This window comes from Lagenorhynchus albirostris, chromosome 4, assembly GCF_949774975.1.
Source record: "Lagenorhynchus albirostris chromosome 4, mLagAlb1.1, whole genome shotgun sequence".
Classification (NCBI taxonomy): Eukaryota; Metazoa; Chordata; class Mammalia; order Artiodactyla; family Delphinidae; genus Lagenorhynchus; species Lagenorhynchus albirostris.
The window spans coordinates 33,052,920-33,075,638 of record NC_083098.1 but is presented as its reverse complement, the minus strand read 5'-3'; the positions used below and the strand labels follow the sequence as shown (position 1 = coordinate 33,075,638).

General features: G+C 42.9%; 2 protein-coding genes across 3 annotated transcripts in view; one reads left to right on the top strand and one right to left on the bottom strand.

Annotated features, from left to right (window-relative positions):
* The window catches only part of RNF175 (ring finger protein 175), a 76,187-nt gene extending 68,586 nt beyond the window's left edge, over nt 1-7,601 (top strand). Inside the window, 2 exon segments of the mRNA XM_060147025.1 lie at nt 3,486-3,492; nt 7,482-7,601. Coding sequence (XP_060003008.1) covers nt 3,486-3,492; nt 7,482-7,601 — 127 coding nt within the window.
* A 1,913-nt stretch (nt 7,602-9,514) lies between these two features.
* Nucleotides 9,515-21,168, bottom strand: LOC132519720 (toll-like receptor 2). Of its 2 annotated transcripts, none has more exons than XM_060147824.1 (2): nt 21,103-21,168; nt 9,515-14,595 (listed from the first exon to the last, which is right to left on the bottom strand). In XM_060147824.1, exon 2 carries the CDS (start codon nt 14,577-14,579, stop codon nt 12,222-12,224), a length of 2,358 nt encoding a protein of 785 aa, XP_060003807.1. In that variant the 5' UTR covers nt 14,580-14,595; nt 21,103-21,168; the 3' UTR covers nt 9,515-12,221. The 2 variants fall into 2 exon arrangements, with proteins under 2 accessions (XP_060003807.1, XP_060003806.1); XM_060147823.1 differs by lacking the exon at nt 21,103-21,168 and adding an exon at nt 20,690-20,825.
* Between the last annotated feature and the right edge of the window lie 1,551 nt (nt 21,169-22,719).

The following is a 22,719-nucleotide window of genomic DNA, read 5'->3' as shown; positions in this document are numbered from 1 at the left end:
TACTTTACCAAATTCATTGATTAGCTCTAGTAGTTTTCTGGTAACAACTTTAGGATTCTCTATGTATAGTATCATGTCATCTGCAAACAGTGACAGCTTTACTTCTCCTTTTCCAATTTGGATTCCTTTAATTTCTTTTTCTTCTCTGATTGATGTGGCTAAAACGTCCAAAACTATGTTGAATAATAGTGGTGAGAGTGGGAAAACTTGTCTTGCTCCAGATCTTAGTGGAAATGGTTTCAGTTTTTCACCATTGAGGATGATGTTGGCTGTGGGTTTGTCATATATGGCCTTTATTATGTTGAGGAAAGTTCCCTCTATGCCTACTTTCTGGAGGGTTTTTTTAATCATAAATCGGTTTTGAATTTTGTCAAAAGCTTTCTCTGCATCTATTGAGATGATCATATGGTTTTTCTCCTTCAATTTGTTAATATTGTGTATCAGTTTGATATTGAAGAATGCTTGCATTCCTGGGATAAACCCCACTTGATCATAATGTATGATCCTTTTAGTGTGCTGTTGGATTCTGTTTGCTAGTGTTTTGTTGAGGATTTTTGTATCTATTTTCATCAGTGATGTTGGCCTGTAGTTTTCTTTCTTTGTGACATCTTTGTCTGCTTTTGGTATCAGAGTGATGGTGCCCTCGTAGAATGAGTTTGGGAGTGTTCCTCCCTCTGCTCTATTTTGGAAGAGTTTGATAAGGATAGGTGTTAGCTCTTCTCTAAGCGTTTGATAGAATTCGCCTGTGAAGCCATCTGGTCTGGGCTTTTGTTTGTTGGAAGATTTTTAATTTCAATTTCAGTGCTTGTGATTGATCTGTTCATATTTTCTATTTCTTCCTGGTTCAGTCTCAGAAGGTTGTGCATTTCTAAGAATTTGTCCATTTCTTCCAGGTTATCCATTTTATTGGCATAGAGTTGCTTGTAGTAATCTCTCATGATCCTTTGTATTTCTGCAGTGTCAGTTGTTACTTCTCCTTTTTCATTTCTAATTCTATTGATTTGACTCATCTCCCTTTTTTTCTTGATAAGTGTGGCTAATTGTTTATCAATTTTGTTTATCTTCTCAAAGAACCAGCTTTTAGTTTTATCAATCTTTGCTATCATTTCCTTCATTTCTTTTTCATTTATTTCTGATCTGATCTTTATGATTTCTTTCCTTCTGCTAACTTTGTGGGGTTTTTGTTCTTCTTTCTCTAATTGCTTTAGGTTCAAGGTTAGGTGGTTTTTTTGAGATGTTTCGTGTTTCTTAGGTTGGCTTGTATAGCTATACACTTCCCTCTTAGAACTGCTTTTGCTGCATCCCATAGCTTTTGGGTAGTTTTGTTTTCATTGTCATTTGTTTCTAGGTATTTTTTCCTTTCCTCTTTGATTTCTTCAGTGATCTCTTGGTTATTGAGTAGTGTATTGTTTAGCCTCCATGTGTTTGTATTTCTTACAGATTTTTTCCTGTAATTGATATGTAGTCTCATACCACTGTAGTTGGAAAAGATACTTGATACAATTTCAATTTTCTTAAATTTACCAAGGCTTGACTTGTGACCCAACATATGACCTATCCTGGAGAATGTTCCATGAGCACTTGAGAAGAATGTGTATTCTGTTGTTTTTGGATGGAATGTCCTATAAATATCAATTAAGTCCATCTTATTTAATGTACCATTTAAAGCTTGTGTTTCCTTATTTATTTTCATTTTGGATGATCTGTCCATTGGTGAAAGTGGGCTGTTCAAGTCCCCTACTATGATTGTGTTACTGTCGATTTCTCCTTTTATGGCTGTTAGTATTTGCCTTATGTATTGAGGTGCTCCTATGTTGGGTGCATAAATATTTACAATTGTTATATCTTCTTGGATCGATCCCTTGATCATTATGTAGTGTCCTTCTTTGTCTCTTCTAATAGTCTTTGTTTAAAGTCTATTTTGTCTGATATGAGAATTGCTACTCCAGCTTTCTTTTGCTTTCCATTTGCATGGAATATCTTTTTCCATCCCCACACTTTCAGTCTGTATGTGTCCCTAGGTCTGAAGTGGGTCTCTTGTAGACAGCATATATAAGGGTCTTGTTTTTGTATCCATTCAGCCAGTCTGTGTCTTTTGGTGGGAGCATTTAAGCCATTTACATTTAAGGTAATTATCGATATGTATGTTCCTATTCCCATTTTCTTAATTGTTTTGGGTTTGTTATTGTAGGTCTTTTCCTTCTCTTGTGTTTCCTGCCTAGAGAAGTTCCTTAAGCATTTGTTGTAAAGCTAGTTTGGTGGTGCTGAATTCTCTTAGCTTTTGCTTGTCTGTAAATCGTTTTAATTTCCATCAAATCTGAATGAGATCCTTGATGGTTAGAGTAATCTTGGTTGTAGGTTTTTCTCCTTCATCACTTTAAGTATGCTCTGCCACTCCCTTCTGGCTTGCAGAGTTTCTGCTGAAAAATCAGCTGTTAACCTTATGGGGTTATTGTTATGTGTTATTGTTGTGTTTCCCTTTCTGCTTTTAATATTTCTTCTTTGTATTTAATTTTTGATAGTTTGATTAATATGTTTCTTGGCGTGTTTCTCCTTGGATTTATCCTGTATGGGACTTTCTGTGCTTCCTGGACTTGATTAACTATTTCCTTTCCCATGTTAGGGAAGTTTTCAACTATAATCTCTTCAAATATTTTCTCAGTCTCTTTCTTTTTCTCTTCTCCTCTGGGACCCCTATAAATCGAATGTTCCCTTGTTTAATGTTGTCCCAGAGTTCTCTGAGCCTGTCCTCAGTTCTTTTCATTCTTTTTTCTTTATTCTGCCCTGCAGTAGTTATTTCCACTATTTTATCTTCCAGGTCACTTATCCGTTCTTCTGCCTCAGTTATTTTGCTATTGATCTCTTCTAGAGAATTTTTAATTTCATTTATTGTGTTGTTCATCTCTGTTTGCTCTTTGGTTCTTCTAGGTCGTTGTTAAACGTTTCTTGTATTTCCAAGATTTTGGATCATCTTTACTATCATTATTCTGAATTCTTTTTCAGGTAGACTGCCTATTTCCTCTTCATTTGTTAGGTCTGGTGGGGTTTTGCCTTGCTCCTTCATCTGCTGTGTCGTTCTCTGTCTTCTCATTTTGCTGAACTTACTGTGTTTGGGATCTCCTTTTCACAGTCTGCAGGTTCGTATTTTCCATTGTTTTTGGTGTCTGTCCCCAGTGGCTAAGGTTGGTTCAGTGGGTTGTGTAGGCTTCCTGATGGAGGGGACTAGTGCCTGTGTTCTGGTGGATGAGGCTGGATCTTGTCTTTCTGGTGGGCAGGTCCACGACTGGTGGTGCGTTTTGGGGTGTCTGTGGCCTTATTATGATTTTAGGCAGCCTCTGTGCTAATGGATGGGGTTGTGTTCCTATCTTCTAGTAGTTTGGCAAAGGGTGTCCAGTACTGGAGCTTGCTGGTCATTGAGTGGAGCTGGGTCTTGGCATTGAGATGGAGATCTCTGGGAGATTTTCGCCGTTTGATATTACATGGAGCTGGGAGGTCTCTTGTGGACCAGTGTCCTGAACTTGGCTCTTCCACCTGAGAGGCACAGCCCTGACGCCTGGCTGGAGCACCAAGAGCCTGTCATCCATATGGCTCAGAATAAAAGTGAGAAAAGAAAGAAAGAAAGAAAGAAAGAAGATAAAAAAAATAAAGTTATTAAAATAAATAATATTATTAAGAAAAAATAATTTTTAAGTAATAAAAAAAAAGAAAGAAAAAACGGACAGGCAGAACCCTAGGACAAATGGTAAAAGCAAAGCTATACAGACAAAATCACACACAGAAGCATACACATACTCACTCACAAAAACAGATAAAGGCGGAAAAATATATTTATCATTGCTCCCAAAGTCCACCTACACAATTTAGGATGATTTGTTGTCTATTCAGGTATTCCACAGACACGGGGTACATCAAATTGATTGTGGAGATTTAATCCACTGCTCCTGAGGCTGCTGAGAGAGATTTCCCTTTCTCTTCTTTGTTCGCACAGCTCCTGGGGTTCAGCTTTGGATTTGGACCCGCCTCTTTGTGTAGGTCGTATGAGGACATCTGTTCTTCGCTCAGACAGGACGGGGTTAAAGGAGCAGCTGATTCAGGGGCTGTGGCTCACTAAGGCCGGGGTGGGGGGGGCGGGGAAGGAGGGGTACAGAATGCAGGGCTAGCCTGCGGCAGCAGAGCCCAACATGATGTTGCAACAGCCTGAGGCACGCTGTGCGTCCTCCCAGGGAAGTTGTCCCTGGATCACGGGACCCTGGAAGTGGTGGGCTGCACAGGCTCCCAGGACGGGAGGTGTGGATACTAACCAGCCACGCAGGCTTCTTGGTAGCTTAGTGTCTCATGCCCGTCTCTGGGGTCTGTGCTGATAGCCACGGCTCACGCCCGTCTCTGGAGCTCCTTTAAGCAGTGCTCTTAAGCCCCTCTCCTCGCGCACCAGGAAACAAAGAGGCAAGAAAAAGTCTCTTGCCTCTTCTACAGCTTCAGAGTTTTTCCCGGACTCCCTCCTGGCTAGCTGTGGCGGACTAGCCCCCTTCAGGCTGTGTTCACGCAGCCAAACCCAGTTCTCTCCCTGTAATCCGACCTCCGAAGCCCGAGCCTCAGCTCCCAGCCCCCACCCGTCCCAGTGGGTGAGCAGACAAGCCTCTCGGGCTGGTGAGTGCTGGTCGGCACCAATCCTCTGTGCAGGAATCTCTCCACTTTGCCCTCTGCACCCCCATTGCTGCGCTGTCCTCTGTGGCTCTGAAGCTTCCCCTCCACCACCCGCAGTCTCCACCCACGAAGGAGCTTCCTAGTGTGTGGAAACCTTTCCTCCTTCACAGCTCCCTCCCACTGGTGCAGGTCCCATCCCTATTATTTGTCTCTGTTTTTTTTTTGCCCTACCCAAGTACATGGGGAGCTTCTTGCCTTCTGGGAGGTCTGAGGTCTTCTGCCAGCATTCTGTAGGTGTTCTGTAGGAGTTGTTCCACATGTAGATGTATTTCTGATGTATTTGTGGGGAGGAAGGTGATCTCTACGTCTTACTCTTCCACCGTCTTGAAGCTCCTCAAAACATATTTCTCTAAAACTCTGAAGCAATTCTTTTGTTGCCCAGATTATGTAAATAATTTGCTAGGCAAAGTTCCAGTGGTATTAACACCTGCTTCTTCCGATGTGTACCTAGTAGTAAATCTTCTTTTGTAATTTGGAGGCATGTGTTAAGGCCAACAAGCAACAAAATTTCGCCTGCCCCACCAGCTGCAGTGGGGGACGGGGGTCAGAGGGCCTAGAGAATTTTTAATTTCATTTATTGTGTTGTTCATCACTGTTTGTTTGGTCTTTAGTTCTTCTAGGTCCTTGTTAAACGTTTCTTGTATTTTCTCCATTGTATTTCCAAGATTTTGGATCATCTTTACTATCATTATTCTGAATTCTTTTTCAGGTAGACTGCCTATTTCCTCTTCATTTGCTAGGTCTGGTGGGTTTTTACCTTGTTCCTTCATCTGCTGTGTGTTTCTCTGTCTTCTCATTTTGCTTAACTTACTGTGTTTAGGGTCTCCTTTTCGCAGGCTGCAGGTTTGTAGTTCCTGTTGTTTTTGGTGTCTGCCCCCAGTGGCTAAGGTTGGTTCAGTGGGTTGTGTAGGCTTCCTGGTGGAGGGCACTAGTGCCTGTGTTCTGGTGGATGAGGCTGGATCTTGTCTTTCTGGTGGGCAGTTCCATGTCTGGTGGTGTGTTTTGGGGTGTCTGTGACCTTATTATGATTTTAGGCAGCCTCTCTGCTAATGAGTGGGGTTGTGTTTCTGTCTTGCTAATTGTGTGGCATAGGGTGTCCAGCACCATAGTGCTGGTCGTTAAGTGAAGCTGGGTGTTGGTGTTGAGATGGAGATCTCTGGGAGATTTTCTCCATTTGATATTATGTGGAGCTGGGAGGTCTCTTGTGGACGAATGTCCTGAATTTGGCTCTCCCACCTGAGAGGCACAGCCCTGATGCCTGGGTGGAGCACCAAGAGCCTGTCATCCACATGGCTCAGAATAAAAGGGAGAAAAAGAAAGAAGATAAAAGGAAATTAAATTTAAGTTATTAAAATAAAAATTATTTTTAAAAAAATTTAAGTAATAAAAAAGAAAGAAGAGAGCAACCAAACCAAAAAACAAATCTACCAATGATAACAAGTGCTAAAACTATACTAAAATAAAAAAAAAAAAAAGACGGACAGACCGAACCCTAGGACAAATGGTAAAAGCAAAGCTATACAAATTCACACACAGAAGCATACACATGCACACTCACAAAAAGAGCAAAAGGGAAAATATATGTATATCGTTGCTCCCAAAGTCCACCTCCTCAATTTGGGATGATTCGTTGTCTATTCAGGTATTCCACTGATGCAGGGTACATCAAGTTGATTGTGGAGATTTAATCCACTGCTCCTGAGGCTGCTGGGAGGGATTTCCCTTTCTCTGTTCACACAGCTCCTGGGGTTCAGCTTTGGATTTGGACCCGCCTCTGTGTGTAGGTCGCCTGAGGACGTCTGTTCTTCGTTCAGACAGGACGGGGTTAAGGGAGCAGCTGATTCGGGGGCTCTGGCTCACTCAGTCCGGGGGATGGAGGGGTACGGATGCGGGGCAACCCTGCGGCAGCAGAGCCCAGCATGATGTTGCAACAGCCTGAGGCGCGCCGTGCATCCTCCCAGGGAAGTTGTCCCTGGATCCCGGGACCCTGGCAGTGGCGGGCTGCACAGGCTCCCGGGAGGGGAGGTGTGGATAGTGACCTGTACTCGCACACAGACTTCTTGGTGGCGGCAGGAGCAGCCTTAGCGTCTCATGCCCATCACTGGGGTCCTCACTGATAGCCGCGGCTCACGCCCGTCTCTGGAGCTCCCTTAAGCGGAGCTCTTAATCCCCTCTCCTCGCGCACCAGGAAACAAAGAGGAAAGAAGTCTCTTGCCTCTTCCGCAGCTCCAGACTTTTTCCCGGACTCCCTCCCGGCTAGCCATGGTGCACTAGCCCCTTCAGGCTGTGTTCACGCCACCAGCCCCACTGACCTCCGAAGCCCGAGCCTCAGCACGCAGCCCCGCCCGCCCCGGCGGGTGAGCAGACAAGCCTCTCGGGCTGGTGAGTGCTGGTCGGCACCGATCCTCTGTGCGGGAATCTTCCCGCTTTGCCCTCCGCACCCCTATGGCTGTGCTCTCCTCCGCGGCTTCGAAGCTCCCCCCTCTGCCTCCCGCAGTCTCCGCCCGCGAAGGGGCTCCTAGTGTGTGGAGACCTTTCCTCCCTCACAGCTCCCTCCCACTGGTGCAGGTTCCGTCCCTATCCTTTTGTCTCTGCTTTTTCTTTTTTCTTTTGCCCTACCCAGCTACGTGGGGAGTTTCTTGCCTTTTGGGAGGTCTGAAGTCTTCTGCCAGAATTCAGTAGGTGTTCTGTATGAGTTGTTCCACATGTATATCTATTTCTGATGTATGTGTGGGGAGAAGGCGATCTCCACATCTTACTCTTCCGCCATCTTGAAGCTCCTCCACACACACTTTTTATATGGACAAATCCTGGACTGGCTTCGTTATCTGGTGGCCTGGCAACCCGTGGTGATAGGAATCTTCCAAGGCATTAATTATTCACTAGGGCTGGAATAGCATGGTACACCTACCCCAGAAGCAATGTATTGCATGTTGAAATATTTTCTAAGCCTTAATCCTACATTTAATATTGATATTCTTTTCTAATTTTTTATTATTATTATTTTTGCGATACGTGGGCCTCTCACTGTTGTGGCCTCTCCCGCCACGGAGCAACAGGCTCCGGACGCGCAGGCTCAGCGGCCATGGCTCACGGGCCCAGCCGCTCCGCGGCATGTGGGATCTTCCCGGACCGGGGCAAGAACCCGTGTCCCCTTCATCGGCAGGAGGACTCTCAACCACTGCGCCACCAGGGCAAGAATTTAGAGAACTGAATAACAACTGGCACTTTGTCTTGTGGAAAGAATTTAAAGAGAAGCTGAGCAATGGAATAAACAAATAAAGCGTGCTTTGCATCCTTCCGATTACAATCGTTTTCTAATCATGGCATCTGACACATTTGGTACCACCCACTGTGGACATCCCACCTCTACTTTGGCTTACAGTGATCTCATCTGAGGCGTGTTTCAGAGGTTTGCAAAGTACTCCTCACGTACAACGTTGAGTTACAACAAGTACCTTCTTATCAGTTCAACATCTTCAAAGAAGTAGGCAGAGTTGTTAAATCTATGGTTTTAGAACAGAGTCTTTTGTGTTCTTTGTGCTTGTTACCACGTGGCAGCTTTGGCACCACAGAGCCCTTCTGTGCAGAGAGCACTCCTGAAGCCTCTAGCACCAGTGTGTTGCAGTCCACTCAATGGGCCAGAGCTATGCTGGGTTTCCTGGGGCTGCCCCATGCACTCAGCCCACCCAAGGGCTGCACTAAAGGGAAGAGAAGCACTCTCTTCTTCTGTGCCACTCTGTTCACACACACACACACACACACACACACACACACACACACGCACATGCACACGCACACACACACACAGACACACACAGTCAATCCATGGCCATACTCTGCTTTTATTTTCTTCACAGCACTTCCTGAAATCATATCATAGACTCATTTGTTTACTGTTTGTCTTCACCTCCATGAAGACTGGGAATTTTACCTGTTTTGTTCCCTACTATCTCTCCAGCACTTGTAGCAGCACCTGGCACATAATAGGCACTCAATAAATATTTGCTGACCAAATGAACTAATCCAGCAAGAAAGAAAAAATTAACAGAATTGGGAAGACCAGTCAAACAAATTAACCCAAGAATATGTTGAACTCCCCAAAATTAATTCATTTTAAATTACTGGTCATTTGTTAAACAGCCAACACTGTCTACATCACACCAGACATCTATTCTGCAATACGTGAAGACATTACACTTGTATGAAGTAGAAAAGAAACAAATCTATTGTTGGAAACATTGGCGACGCATTGCAGCAACTTGGATGGATCTAGAAGTTATCATACTAAGTGAAGTCAGTCAGAAACAGAAAGACAAAAACCACATGATATCACTTATATGTGGAATCTAAAATATGACACAAATGAACTTATCTATGAAACAGAAACAGACTCACAGACATAGAGAACTGACTTGTGGTTACCAGCGGGGTGGGGGAGTGGGGTCAGGTTGGATTGGAAGTTTGGGTGAGCAGATGCAAACTATTATATATAGAATGGATAAACAAGGTCCTACTGTATAGCACAGGGAACTATATTCAATATCCTGTGATAAACCATAATGGAAAAGAATATGAAAAAGAATGTATATATGTATAACTGAGTCACTTTGCTGTACAGCAGGAATTAACATTGTAAATCAACTATACTTCAATAAATTTTTTAAAAATATCAGCAACGCACTTAATGCTATACAAAATTCCATTGCAGTTGTAATGACAATAACTCACATTAAGATTTTTCTGGTTGGTAATATTCCTTCTTGAAACTGCTCAGTGCTTCAGTATTACAGCTGGCTCATCATCCAGATTATTAGAAGATTTAACTCTGCTTTATTTCTCTACTCAGCAAACATTTCAACAATTCAATATTTATTACGTACCAGGCATGTGCAAGGATTAAAGAGATAAATCAAGATTTTTGAACTTACAGGCTACAGACAAATAAAAGACCTCACAACTGGATAAAGCACCAACTAAAAATTAGTTTGCCTTTTGTAGCAGAGCCCTTAAATGCACCTCTGATGTATTTGCCATCTGCCTTTTATGGAGAGCAGAGTGAAGACCCTTTAGGACTCTGGGTAAGTAAACCAGCATGTGTCTTCATGGAATTCTGAATGACCCTCAGAGTTCAGAAATGTTAGATAATTACTAAACAATATCAGAAAAAAATAAAGATGCTATTTCCTTTACACAGTTTAGGCATTTAAAATCTAATCTCAGGGGCTTCCCTGGTGGCGCAGTGGTTAAGAATCCGCTTGCCAATGCAGGGACACAGGTTCGAGCCCTGGTCCGGGAAGATCCCGCATGCCGCGGAGCAACTAAGCCCATGCGCCACAACTACTGAGCTCATGCAACACGACTACTGAAGCCCACGAGCCTAGAGCCCGTGCTCCACAAAAAGAAGCCACTGCAATGAGAAGCCCACACACCACAGTGAAGAGTAGCCCCTACTTGCCACAACTAGAGAAAGCCCGTGCACAGCAATGAAGACCCAACGCAGCCAAAAAATAAATTAATTTTAAATAAATTAATTAATTAAATCTAGTCTCAGTTTTGTGAAGTAATATGTATATACTACTCAGTTACCAGTGGTTATCTCAAGGTAAAGGGATAAGAGCTGATTCTTAATTCCTTTTATATGCTTTTGTTTCTTGTCCAAATTTTCTACAGTTTAACATTTGCAATGAGAAAAATAGATTATTTTTAAAATATTATTTTAAATCTATCAATTAACTATGAAGCTTTTCTATTGCTGTTTAAATTATTGAAATTAAATCTACAGGTCAAGTCCACGTTAAATTTGTCTGGTTCTCATGACAATTAACATTGTGCTTAATGTAGGAAGGAAATAGAGGACTAAAGCAAAAAGTCCATTTTGTGTTTGGTTTCTGTGGCATCTCAACTCTCCTTCTCCTGAACTTGTCTATTTTTTTCTTAGGCTGGGTACTCCATTACACTCTCCCAGGAGTTTGTGTGAGATAGAAGAACCCACTGTTTGGGTTTCCCAAGGACTAAAGCCTGTCCTGCACTTAATGAACTTATTTCTTTGGGATAACTTTCTGCAAACGACAGAAAATATACCCTAGATCCCTGCTAGTACTCATAACACAAAAACATTCATTTACAAACCATAATATATAAGAGGACTTCCTTCTTGGAAAATAATAATAATAGCTAACACCTACCACAGGCACCTGTCACCCTGTGCGAGTACCCCATGGTACCCATTCTCATAGGGTTGGTCCTCATCCAGGGGCACATGCCAGTGCTTTACTGATATTACTGCACATTGACATCTACATCAGACCCTACGATGTATTTATTATTATCCCTATCTTAAGGACAGGAAAATATTTGGGATCAGATTGAGTTGCCCAAAGATACATGCATACTAACCCAGGTCCTTCTGATTCCAGACCCCAACTAACCACACAGACCCAGTTTTGGCTGAGGACTGAGCAAGGTCACTTCCTTTCACATGTGGTTCCCAGCTTAAGGAGTGAGTTGGATGAAGTCCATAAATAGCTCCTCACTTTTAAATTTAATGTATTCACTTAATGTCTTATTATCTAGATTCTAAAAATTAACATATGGAAGTAGTATCTATCTTTTAAATTATTGTGTATCAAATATTTCTGAGTCATTGTGAAGAACCTCTAGATCTATATTTGCTTAAAAATCTATTTAGCTCATACGTACATTCATAATGTTTCAAAAAGAGAAAAAATCAGAAACAAGACTTTTCAAAGAAGGAAAAAGCAACATGATGCAAGGGAAGCCGACTAGAAGATGGGGCTGAAAGCAGAGTAACCAGACACTAATTAGAACTTCACACATAGTTAAAGGCTGAAGATCTGAGTCAGGGATATAGGGGGATTCTTTCAAATCCTTCAAAACTGAGTATATATTTCATTAGTTTCATTTTCATAGAAATACATAATTTACTGCATCTTGGGTTATATACCCTCTCTCAAGTAACTATGGCTGGAGAAACTTATCAAATAGCGAGAAAGACAGATCCAGTTCATATGAAAATATACCTTCTAGGGTTTTTTGTATCCTGTGAAGCTTAATGAGGACACACAGCACTTTTTTTCTAAGAACAGCAGTAACATTTTGCCTTGCTGCTCTTGAGAGCAATCAGGCACAGAAGGGACAGCTGCGGGGATGGAGAACGACCTCTACAGACATGCGTGAGTCTCCTGGCAGAAAGCTGACGGACACAGTCATTTGAAATCTTCTGCTCATTTCTGCTGTTTCCTAATGCACTAAGTCAATTGGTACAGATAATTCAGATATCAATAATGCAGTGAGATCATGATTATCTCATAGGATAAAGAAAAGCCCAGAACCATGTTTTTCCAATCTGGTAGCAGCTTTTGGACAGTTTTAGTTGTTTCAGTAAGCAAGTCCTCATTCATATAGTTTACATATAATTGGGTCAGAATGGACTTAGTTATAACTAGTGATAGAAAGACCACCACCCGACCAAGACTGACCCTTAATGAGGGATCCTAGGACTTTATTGCAGCTCTCAAATTTACCCAAAACCCTTCCTGCTGCGTCTCATCAGCGGGCCACTCCAAGTAGGTCTTGGTGTTCATGATCTTCCGCAGTTTACAGAAACGCTGGGGGATGGCCTTTTTCTCAATGGGCTCCAGCAGAATGAGAATGGCAGCATCGTCGTTCTCATCAAAGAGACGAAAATGGGAGAAGTCCAGCTCGTACTTGCACCACTCACTCTTCACAAAGTTCTCAGAAAGCACAAAGATGGTTTTGTGGCTCTTTTCAATGGAGTCAATGATATTGTCTATAATCCACTTGCCAGGAATGAAGTCCCGCTTGTGAAGACACAACTTAAAGGGAGGTCTGAAGTGCTCCAGCTCCTGGACCATGAGGTTCTCCACCCAGTAGGAATCCCGTTCACTGTAGGACACAAAGGCGTCATAGCAGATGTCCCTGCGGGGAGCCTTCCTGGGCTTCCTCTTGGCCTGGAGCCAGGCCCACATCATCTTCATGTACCACAGTCCGTGGAAACGGTGGCACAGAACTCCCACGAGCAGGAACGACAGGAAAAGGGCACAGCACACGGCAGACACCACGGCTGCCCTGTGGCATTCAGAAGGCGAGAGCCGGGTGTCCTGAACCCGCTGGCCCCGCACGGAGGATGGAGAGTCACACAGGTATTCTTCTGGCCAGTCGATCAGGACCTGGGCCACGGCCTGCTGCCCCTGTGTGAAAGACAGGAAGTCACAGGAGCAAACGAAACTGTTGCCACCAGCTTCCAAAGTCTTCAGTTTTTGAAAAGAATCAAGTTGCTCCTTAGAGAAAGTATTTATTATATTTCTGCTGATTCTCATAACTAATAACACAGGTAAAAAGGAGGCATCTGGTAGAGTCTTCAACTTATTTCTGGAAATATAAAGTTCTTTGAGTTTTGGCAAAATCAAAGAAAATGAATCGAGATTGTTATTGCTAATATCTAAAATTTCCAGTGTCTGGGGAATGCAACGGGTTAAACTTTGTATTCTTGTGCTGGATAAGTTCAAATATTTCATTTTTCCTGGCCACTGACAAGTTTCAGGCATTGAATGAAAATTATTCTTACTGATATCAAGGTTAGTCAGGTTTTTCAGAGTAAGCAAAATTTCTCCAGTTTTTTCTAATGATTTCAAACGATTCTGCCTTAAAACTAAGGTTTTTAGGAAGGGCCAGGCATGCTCACAGGCTGAGTTTTTCAAGGTTTCTTCAGACATTAAGTTTTCACTGAGATCCAAATATTCTAATGATTTTAAATGTTGTGAAAGTAAACAGGGAACCAGAAAAACCTTACTGTTTTCTATTGTGATTCTTTTAACTTTTCCTGTGAGTGAATATATATTACTCAGATCATGAAATAAGAAAAACTGTGGGACATGCAACTTCCGTATTGTTAATGTCTCCACGTCACGTAGGCGTTTCATTGTCTCCAGAGTCAATGTCCTAAAATCACCAACTCCATCATGGGTACAGTCATCAAACTCTACTTCTAAGCCTCCAGAAGCATAATTAAACAGTTTCACAACTTCAGTAAAACTTTCGTCAGTGATTTGCACATTTCTAAATGTAAACTTTTTAATCGATGTATTCGTTTCACTGATGGATACTTCTGAAAAATGAAAAGTGTTCAAATTAGTATCTCTCAGTTCTAAATGTTCTAAGGAACTTAAAATATCTACAAAAATCTCCAACAGTAAAACAGGCTGCTTCAGATGAAGAATCAGATGGCTGACGTTCCGGATCGACTTTAAACTCTTCGGCGCATATGTCTGCAGATTTGGAGCATTAATCTCAAGTTTCTCAAGAAGAGTTAGCCCAGCGAAATCCTTTTCCTGAATCTCAGTGAAGCTGTTACTATTTCCTACTTTCAGAATTCGCAGATTTGGGAGATGAGAAAAAAGAGATCTTTCCCCGAGTGTTTTGTATAAATTTCCCAGTAAGTTTAAGAATTTCAAGGCAGAAAGGGATCTGAACCAGGAGGATGAGAAGTAAGATAAACGATTGTAGGATAAGTCCAAATATTCAAGACTCCTCAGCGAAAAAAAAGAATCTTCCTCCACCGTGTGAATTTCATTGGCCCCCAGCCTCAGAGTCCTGAGGTTCACACACCTCCGCAGGTCGCTGTTGCTGACATAGGTGATCTCATTGCTGGACAGGTCAAGGCTTTTCACAGCTGCCGTGAGCCCTGAGGGGATGGAGTTTAAAGATCTGGAGCGGCCATCGCAGACACCAGTGGGGTCACAAGACAGAGAAGAAGCCTGATCAGAGGCTCCTTCCTTGGGGAGGCTGATTACAGACCCCAAGACCCACACTGTCCACAAAGCAGGTGGCATTGTCCAGTGATCTCACCTACAAAGAAAAGAGGTTCAAATGAGTGATTGTGTTTGACACCATAGCTTAATTCCAGTTCTTGAGAAACGTTTTGTAAGATGTAGCACGTGCGTATACACACACACACACACACACACACACACACCAAGACATAACTGACAGGGAAATGGAATGTATGAATAAGGATAAAAAATGAATTCCCTGACACATCCAGCAACAGACCGCCACTGAACAATGACTTAAAGGCACAGTACCATCTAGGAATATGCAGCAGGACCAAACGTGGGTTGAAAGATGAAAGTAAATGAATGATGGAGGATGAAAAAGCAAGCAGTTTAAGGGCTAGGCTTAACCATATGCATTTACAACTTCGTATTTGTATACTTCAGATCTTATATTGGAGCATGCCCCTTGCCTGTCCTGATGCCCCCATGAGTTAGAGATCTCACAGTGCCAAACCACAGCTCTCCTTGAACAACTTTCACTGAATACAGCTCCAGGAGGAGCATGCTCTTTAACCGAAAGAAAAAGGTCCCATGCTTGTCAACCTGTCTTGCACTTGGCACTAGCAGGTGGAAGGGGTGCTGAGAACCCCAGGCAGAGCAAGGTGGTTTGTTGGGCGGAGGGACAATCAGACCATCAGAACCTTCTCATCTGCAGTGAACTAAGTGCAGGAAGCAGTGTTTGACTCAGCACATTTTTCAAAAGATCATTCTGGGGAAACAATCAACAGTATTACCTTTGCCAGTACTCACGTGTCCATCTAAGGGTCAGTCTGTTTCAGGGCTCTCTAATCTGATCCAATGTCTATTTGTCTATCTTTGTACCGGTAACACACTATATTAAATATATGACATATCTTCATATCCAGGAGAGCAAGGCCTTCCTCCCTGTTCTTCTTTAAGTGAGTCTTAGTCTTGGTGCTTTGCATATTCTTATAAACTACAGAATCAGCTTATCAGTTTCAAAAACAAAACCCACTGATTTTTCTAAAATAAATTTATTTATTTTATTTTTGGCTGTGTTGGGTCTTCGTTGCTGCACGTGGGCTTTCTCTAGTTGTGGTGAGCAGGGGCTACTTTTCACTGCAGTGCGCAGGCTTCTCATTGCAGTGGCTTCTCTTGTTGTGGAGCACAGGCTCTAGGTGCGCAAGCTTCAGTAGTTGTGACACTCGGGCTCAGTAATTATGGCTCACGGGCTTAGTTGCTCCGCAGCATGTGGGATCTTCCCGGACCAGGGCTTGAACCCGTGTTCCCTGCATTGGCAGGCAGATTCTTAACCACTGAGCCACCAGGGAAGCCCAAACCCATTGATTTTAGTTGGCAATGCCATGACTCTATAGATATTTTGGAATTATTGACATCACTACAATATTGAATCTTTCAATCCATGAGCATGATATATCTTTCCATTTATTTGGGTCTTCATTACCACAATAATGTCTTATGATTTTCTACACAGAGGTCTTGAGCATATTTTGTGAGGTTTATTTCTAGACATCTGATACTTTTGAAGTTTGGAAAATAGTATTACTTACTTATATGTGGCATATACCTATATATACAGAGAGAGAAATTCAATTAAGTTTTATATATCTACCATGCATTGAGCAACCTTGCAAAACTAATTCAGCAATTTCACAGTTTGTAGATTCCTTTTAATTTTCTACATACACAATCATATCATCCAGGTATAATGATGGTTTTATTTACTTTTTCCAATCCTTATACCTTTACTTCATTGTCTTGATTAATGAATGTTGAATTTTATCAAAACTTTTTTTCTTCCTTATTGAGATAAGAACATTTCCTCCTTCACTTTGTTAATAAATATCGGTGACTACAATGGATAAATGTGTTAAAGCAACCTTGCATTTTTAGAATAAACCCACATTCGTCTGGATATATTATCCTTTTTATATATTGCTGGATTTTATTTATAATATTTTGTTTAGAATTTTTGAATCTATATTCAGAAGTAAAATTGCCCTACAAATTTCTTTCTCCTAATGTCCTCATACAGTTTTTGTTGTTGTTTGTTTTTGTTAAATACATTAATTTAACAGCTACAGAATGATTCAGATTTTCTTTTTATTCTTTTGTCAGTTGTGTTTTTCAAAGAAGTTATCATTTTCTTCCAAATTTTCAAATTTACTGACATAGTTGCTTTCATCCCCTTATTGTTTTAATGTCTGCAGGACCTCTATTCTATTCCTTAGATGGTATTTGTGCCTGCTTTCTTTCTCAATTGTCTTGCCAGAGGTTTATCGTTTTTATTAGCATTTTTAAAAATTTATTTTATCCATTTATTTTTGGCTGTATTGGGTCCTTGTTGCTACGCGCGAGCTTTCTCTAGTTGCAGCGAGCAGGGGCTACTCTTCATTGAGGTGCACGGGCTTCTCATTGCAGTGGCTTCTCTTGTTGTGGAGCACGGGCTCTAGGCATGCGAGCTTCAGTAGTTGTGGCAAACGGCCTTCAGTAGTTGCGGCACACGGGCTTCAGTAGTTGCAGCGCACAGGCTTAGTTGCTCCATGGCATGTGGGAGGTATCTTCCTGGACCAGGGATCAAACCTGTGTCCCCTGCATTGGCAGCCAGATTCTCAACCACTGCACCACTGGGGAAGTCCTATCAGCATTTTTGAATAACCAACTTCTCACTCTATAAAGCCTCTATTTATTTTCTATTTCATTAATTTCTACTCATATTACTATTTACTTCCTTCTGCTTTCTCTAGATTTATTTTACGGTTCTCATTCTAATTTCCTGAGATAGATGCTTCCTCATTAATTTTCAGCCATTCTTCACTTCTAATATATCCATTTCAGGTCATGCATTTTCATCTATACACTAGTTTAGCTGTATTGTCCATGTCTCTTTCTCTTCTGTTCTTTCCATACTTTTTGTCTCTTCAAGTTTCATTCTATGTATTTTCTTCTGATCTATTTTCTAGTTTATTTTCCTTTCTTCAGCTATGTTTAATTTACTGTTAAATCCATCCACTGCTTTTAAATTTTTTGATTATTACAGTTTTCATCTGTATCATTTCTATTTGGTTCCTTTCCACTTCTGCTATGTCATTTTTATAGTTTTAAATTCTCTGACAGATTTTTCAGTTTTGTCTTTCATTGAGTTGAACACAGTAAGCACAGTCTGACAGCTGCAGAGCACTTTTGACAGCCTTAGAAAGCAGGGAGTTAAATGTTAAGGTCTGGGGCAGTCACAGATGGGATAGATAAGGCCGAACTAGAGGAAAACAAGTCCTCACAGGTTGCATCACAGCTTTGACTTATCTGGATGGCTCGGGCAGCCTTGATCTCTGAATACGGACTAAGATTATTTCTGGAACGCTAGTACTCATGGGTACCTACAGAAGCAAAGGAAAATTTTCTCCAGAAGAAGAAAACATCATCCTAGCCCTTAGATTTCTTTCTGGAAACAATTTTTCAAATAGAATGTCCAGTAAAAAATGAAAAACAACTGGGCACTAACGAAAGCAAGGTGATAAGCATGAGAAAAGCAGAAACAGAAGACAATAGAAACTAACCCATAGAGGCCGCAGATCTAGCGTTGTCCCCACCTCTAAAACTGACAGGGTTAAGATGAAATGGCTATTACTATTTGGCACTATGTCTATCCCATTGTCTTTCTGCTTAAACGGTTGTTGAAAAAAAAATCCTCTTAGTATAATTGTACTGGAGGACCAAAATTTACCTGATTTTTTCCACTTCGTAACATATTGCACAAATCTTAAGAAATCTATACCAATTTTTGGCTAAGATGTAAGGTCAAATACGTTCATTTTTTATTTTTCCTGGCTTTTTCTCTTTAAAACGTAAAATTTATAAGAGCAGAGATCTTGGGCTATTTCATATACATATTATATGATACCTATTACACGGTAGGCTTTCAACAAATAATAATTATTGATGATGCTAAAACTACAGTTAACAGCTTGACACTTTAGGTCAGACTTACTTGTCTCTCCTCCCATTTCCCCAATACACTACAGGAGGGGGCAGAGAAGTCCTCAGTGTAAGACACTGAGAAAGGGAAGGGCGATGGCTCAAGTTAGATGGAGTGGAGTCAGATCTCATAAAGGCTGTGGATCTGCACAAAGCACAAAAATCATCTGCTTGAAGAATTCAGAAAGTTGCCAGAGTGGTGAGGAATTATTAGTCCAAGACTCGGGATAGGATGGAAGTCTGAGGAGTAAGCCTGGTGTTAGAGGCGACTTAGCTGAGAGGAAGTTGAAGCCCTGTGGCCCAGAGTGAAACCAGGAACAGACGCCCACTTTAGGGCGAGGGCTGAGATGCCTGGGTGAAGCCAGACTAGAGAAGGACTCATGGCCCAGCTCATGGTAGAGAAGTGACAGTGGGCTCTCCATAAAGCCAAGCACAGAGAAAAGGCTACGCCATATGTGAACAGGGCCCTCAAAAATCTCTGCCCTCTGACCCAGGGTCTCCACCTGGCTAGAAGCTAGCCTCCTAGAAATCTCCCATAAGAAATCAAAACCCAGGCCTGCCACATATGCTGGTGTGGATCCAAATATTAAAAGATATAATAACTAAGAATTTTTCAGAACTGAAGAAAAACATAAATTTACAAATTATAAATGCATATTGAATCCCAAAGAATAGAAATTCCTCATCTAGCCCCCAAACAATGGAATAACAGCCTCAAAGGGCTGAGAAAACATACCTGTTAGTCATCTCTACCCAGTTAAATAATCATCCAAGAGTAAAGATAAGACATTTTCAGACATTTGTAGACCTTCATTGAAAGAAGTACCCCAAAACATATGTTCTTCAACACATGGAAAATCAACCAGGTAAGAGTAGGCAACAAGAAGCAACAAGTGGATTTTTTTAGTGTAACGATAGATAAGAAAGACAGCACTCAGAAACTCAGACATGGGTTTCCTGCATGAGGAAAAAGTAATGTAAATTTTAAATGACACTGTGGAGATAAAAAAAAATTTTTTTTGACAAGCAAACCTATTTGGGAGGAGTAAGTACAACTTAGATTTACTAAAATATCTTTATGAGGTCACACCCAAGGTGCCACATACAATAAATTATGCTCAATCACTGAAATCAAAACAAGATATTTAACCAACCAAGCCAAATTCTTAAGTAAAGCAATGAAAAAAAATAACTGATGGCTTAGAAACTTCCAAAACATGTTGTCAACTTCAGGTCATTTTCATAAAATTGATACATTATAAAAAGTTTAAAGAAGACACAAAGGTTCTCTACTTAGAACAGGAAGAAGAAGAAACTTAAAATATTGGCGAATAAATCATTTTCAAGTAATCAAGTCAGGATATTTGCCTTTTTCTTTTCTTTTCTTTTCTTTTCTTTTTTTTTTTTTTTTTTTTTGGTGTCTACTTTCAAGTCAGCCATCCTATCTCCCAGTTGCTTTTTGGTAAAGATCTGAGTTAGTAACAGTGCAGACAAGACCTTCTGCAAGATTACAGGCATCTCACCGGGCTGAATTGTTTACACCCTGAACAATTTCTCTCTCTCTCCCCGCCCTTTTTTTTTTTTTTTCTTTTTTCAAACAGGAAAAACACTATCCTGGCTGACATCCAAGTTCCATACACAAGTTGTCATTTATAGACGTTGACGAAGTTTTAATGGCGTGAAGCCCCCCCGGAGCAGAGACCAGGCTCGGGGTTGGGGAGCGAGAGTCCTAGGCAGATCCGAGTCCTGACCCTGTCCCATTGCTGAGCCCTGGTGGCCGAAATCCCACCTTTGGAAGTTGGGTCCCAGCGGTAAGCAGTGAGCGCAGACGCACCGCCAGCAGGACGCACCTATGCAACCTTGAAAGCCTCTACCTGAACCTCGTCACCGCCGCTCCGAGTGAAGGGGGCAGGGGCGACCGGGGCGCCCTGAGCCGCCGGCGAGAGGGCTGCCCTTCGGGAACTGGAGCCACTGGCCACCCCGCCTCCCGGAACGCGGCCGGCCGCAGCGCGGAGCCCGCGGAAGCTCCCCGCGGCGCCCCATCGGAGGCTGGATGGCCCCGCCAAGGCCCGCGGGCACCGGGACGCCAAGGGCTGGGCGAACCTCGGCCGCACCCCCGTCCCTTTCCGTGAGGTCCCCGCTTCTCTCACCTCGGCGGGGCAGGTGTCCACATTCCCGTGCGGGGCCTAGCAGACGGGGCTGCAGGAGCGTCGACGGCCTCGGGGCCAGGGACTCCCCCCTTCCCCGGGCCCGCGCCGCACGACTGGGGTCCCGGCTGCCGCCGACTGGGAAGCGAGGATGCCCGGCGCCCGCGTCCGCGCCTCGGCCACCCTGGGACCCTGCCCGCCCGGTCCGGGAAGGGCTGCGGAACGAGGAAGCCCGCCGAGCGTATTTGCGGCCCGATGTATCCGGAGCACGCGCAGCTGCCGCCAGGCCGCGCCTTCTGCCGCCTCCGGCCCGGACCTGCCCGCGCCCCGGAAGAGTGCGCGGGGGCGCTGCGTGTGGCCGGCGCCCCCTTCTCCAGGGTGCGGGGACCACCCGTTCCGCGGAGCGCGCCTGTCACCTGTGGCCTGGGGCCCGCCGCCGCTTCCCTTTCCGCGGGCTCCGTCGGGTGACCGTGACCCAGGTGCTACCCCACCGCCGCCTGGTGCCCGGACCGGGTCGGAGGCGAGCGCTGGGGCCAGGGTGTGGGGAGACGCTTAAGGCCTCCGCGTGGGATTCCCCCAGCACAGAGTTAGATTTCGAAACCAACGAGAAGGCTTATTACCCAACCACTACTTTCTTGAAGCCTCGGGCGCCCAAAGCCTCTTACTGCCCTGAAACACGCCGTCTCCATTCTTCTGCGTCCTTGGACGCCCAAATTCAGGCTCACGAATCATGCCTCTCAGCCACCTGCCACCCCCACCACGACCTTTTAAACACAATTTCCCGGTCAGTATATCTCCAGGGTCCACTTCCACCCGCAAGTCTATTCTCTCCTGCATTAAGATAACTCACCAGTCACTATCCAAACCAACGCAGCAAGATTTTGTCTGAAGAGCAGATAAGGACAGCCCAGATTTTTTAAAAATTTCAATCTTGTGGCGGTCCCCTGGTGGTGCGCTGACTTTCCCTAGCACCCACCTCCCATCCTTGCTCTTACCGTGAAAAGATGTGGGCTCCCCCTTATGTCTAAGATTTTGAACTTAAGTCCTTCCCTTGCGTGTTTCCATCCCTGTTTCTCAAAATGGGTAATTCCCAGAACGAACAGTCTTAGATTGGCTTTCTTCATTGCCACAGAAACTAGTGAGACATCTTTGTAAGGGAAACTAGCTACCTTTTCAAAATTAAGCTGCCTTAATATTCATAAACTATATTTTATTTTCATAATTACATTTGACCTTCCCAAATTGAGATTGGAGGCTGAAGAAGCATTCTAGTTCCTCTTTGACACAGGAGGAAATGCCATGCAAATTCTAAGTGCCAGAATTGAGATTTGAAACCAGAATTTTACCCTAAACCCAGGGTTCTTTGTGTTACCCTATTCCACATGCCTAGTCTTCATCAAAGGCTCCAGCCTTAGGCAGACTTAATCTATAGGCATGAATATGAACTTGAGGGGATGGAGTCTGTTTTTCTATACAGTTTACTGATTACCGTGGGGACATTTCTCTGCATCCCTGACCATCCAGGCTCTCCAGCTGTCTGAAACACTTTCTTCTTATTACTTCAAAATCTCCCCCTCCCTTCCTCATGATTTCTCAAGTGTGTCCTTCAGAAAACTTCTTTCCAATTTTTTGCCCTGAAACTGAAAACCTCTGTTCTTTCTCTATATTTTTCTAGTTGAGCTGCCTAGATTGACTGATGTTATTGCTTTGTAATCCCAAATTTGATTAGAATATTCTGACAAAGTTAAGTAGAAATTATGTATTTACCCACAACTTACTACCAGTGTCATCTACATGCAGTGTATTTTTCTCTACACTCTCAGCAAAGCTATTAGCACCTTCTACTAGGCACATCCTTATACGTGTTCAGTTCTTCACGTTTTCGAAGCACTTTCACATAAATCTTTTCACCTGAGTCTTATAATAACATGTGAAATAAATAGTTCTGATATTATTACTCCTTCAGTTCAATTGATTAAAGAACTTGCCTCAAGTCATATGGCTCAGAGCCAAGTGGCAAATCCCAGGTTAGA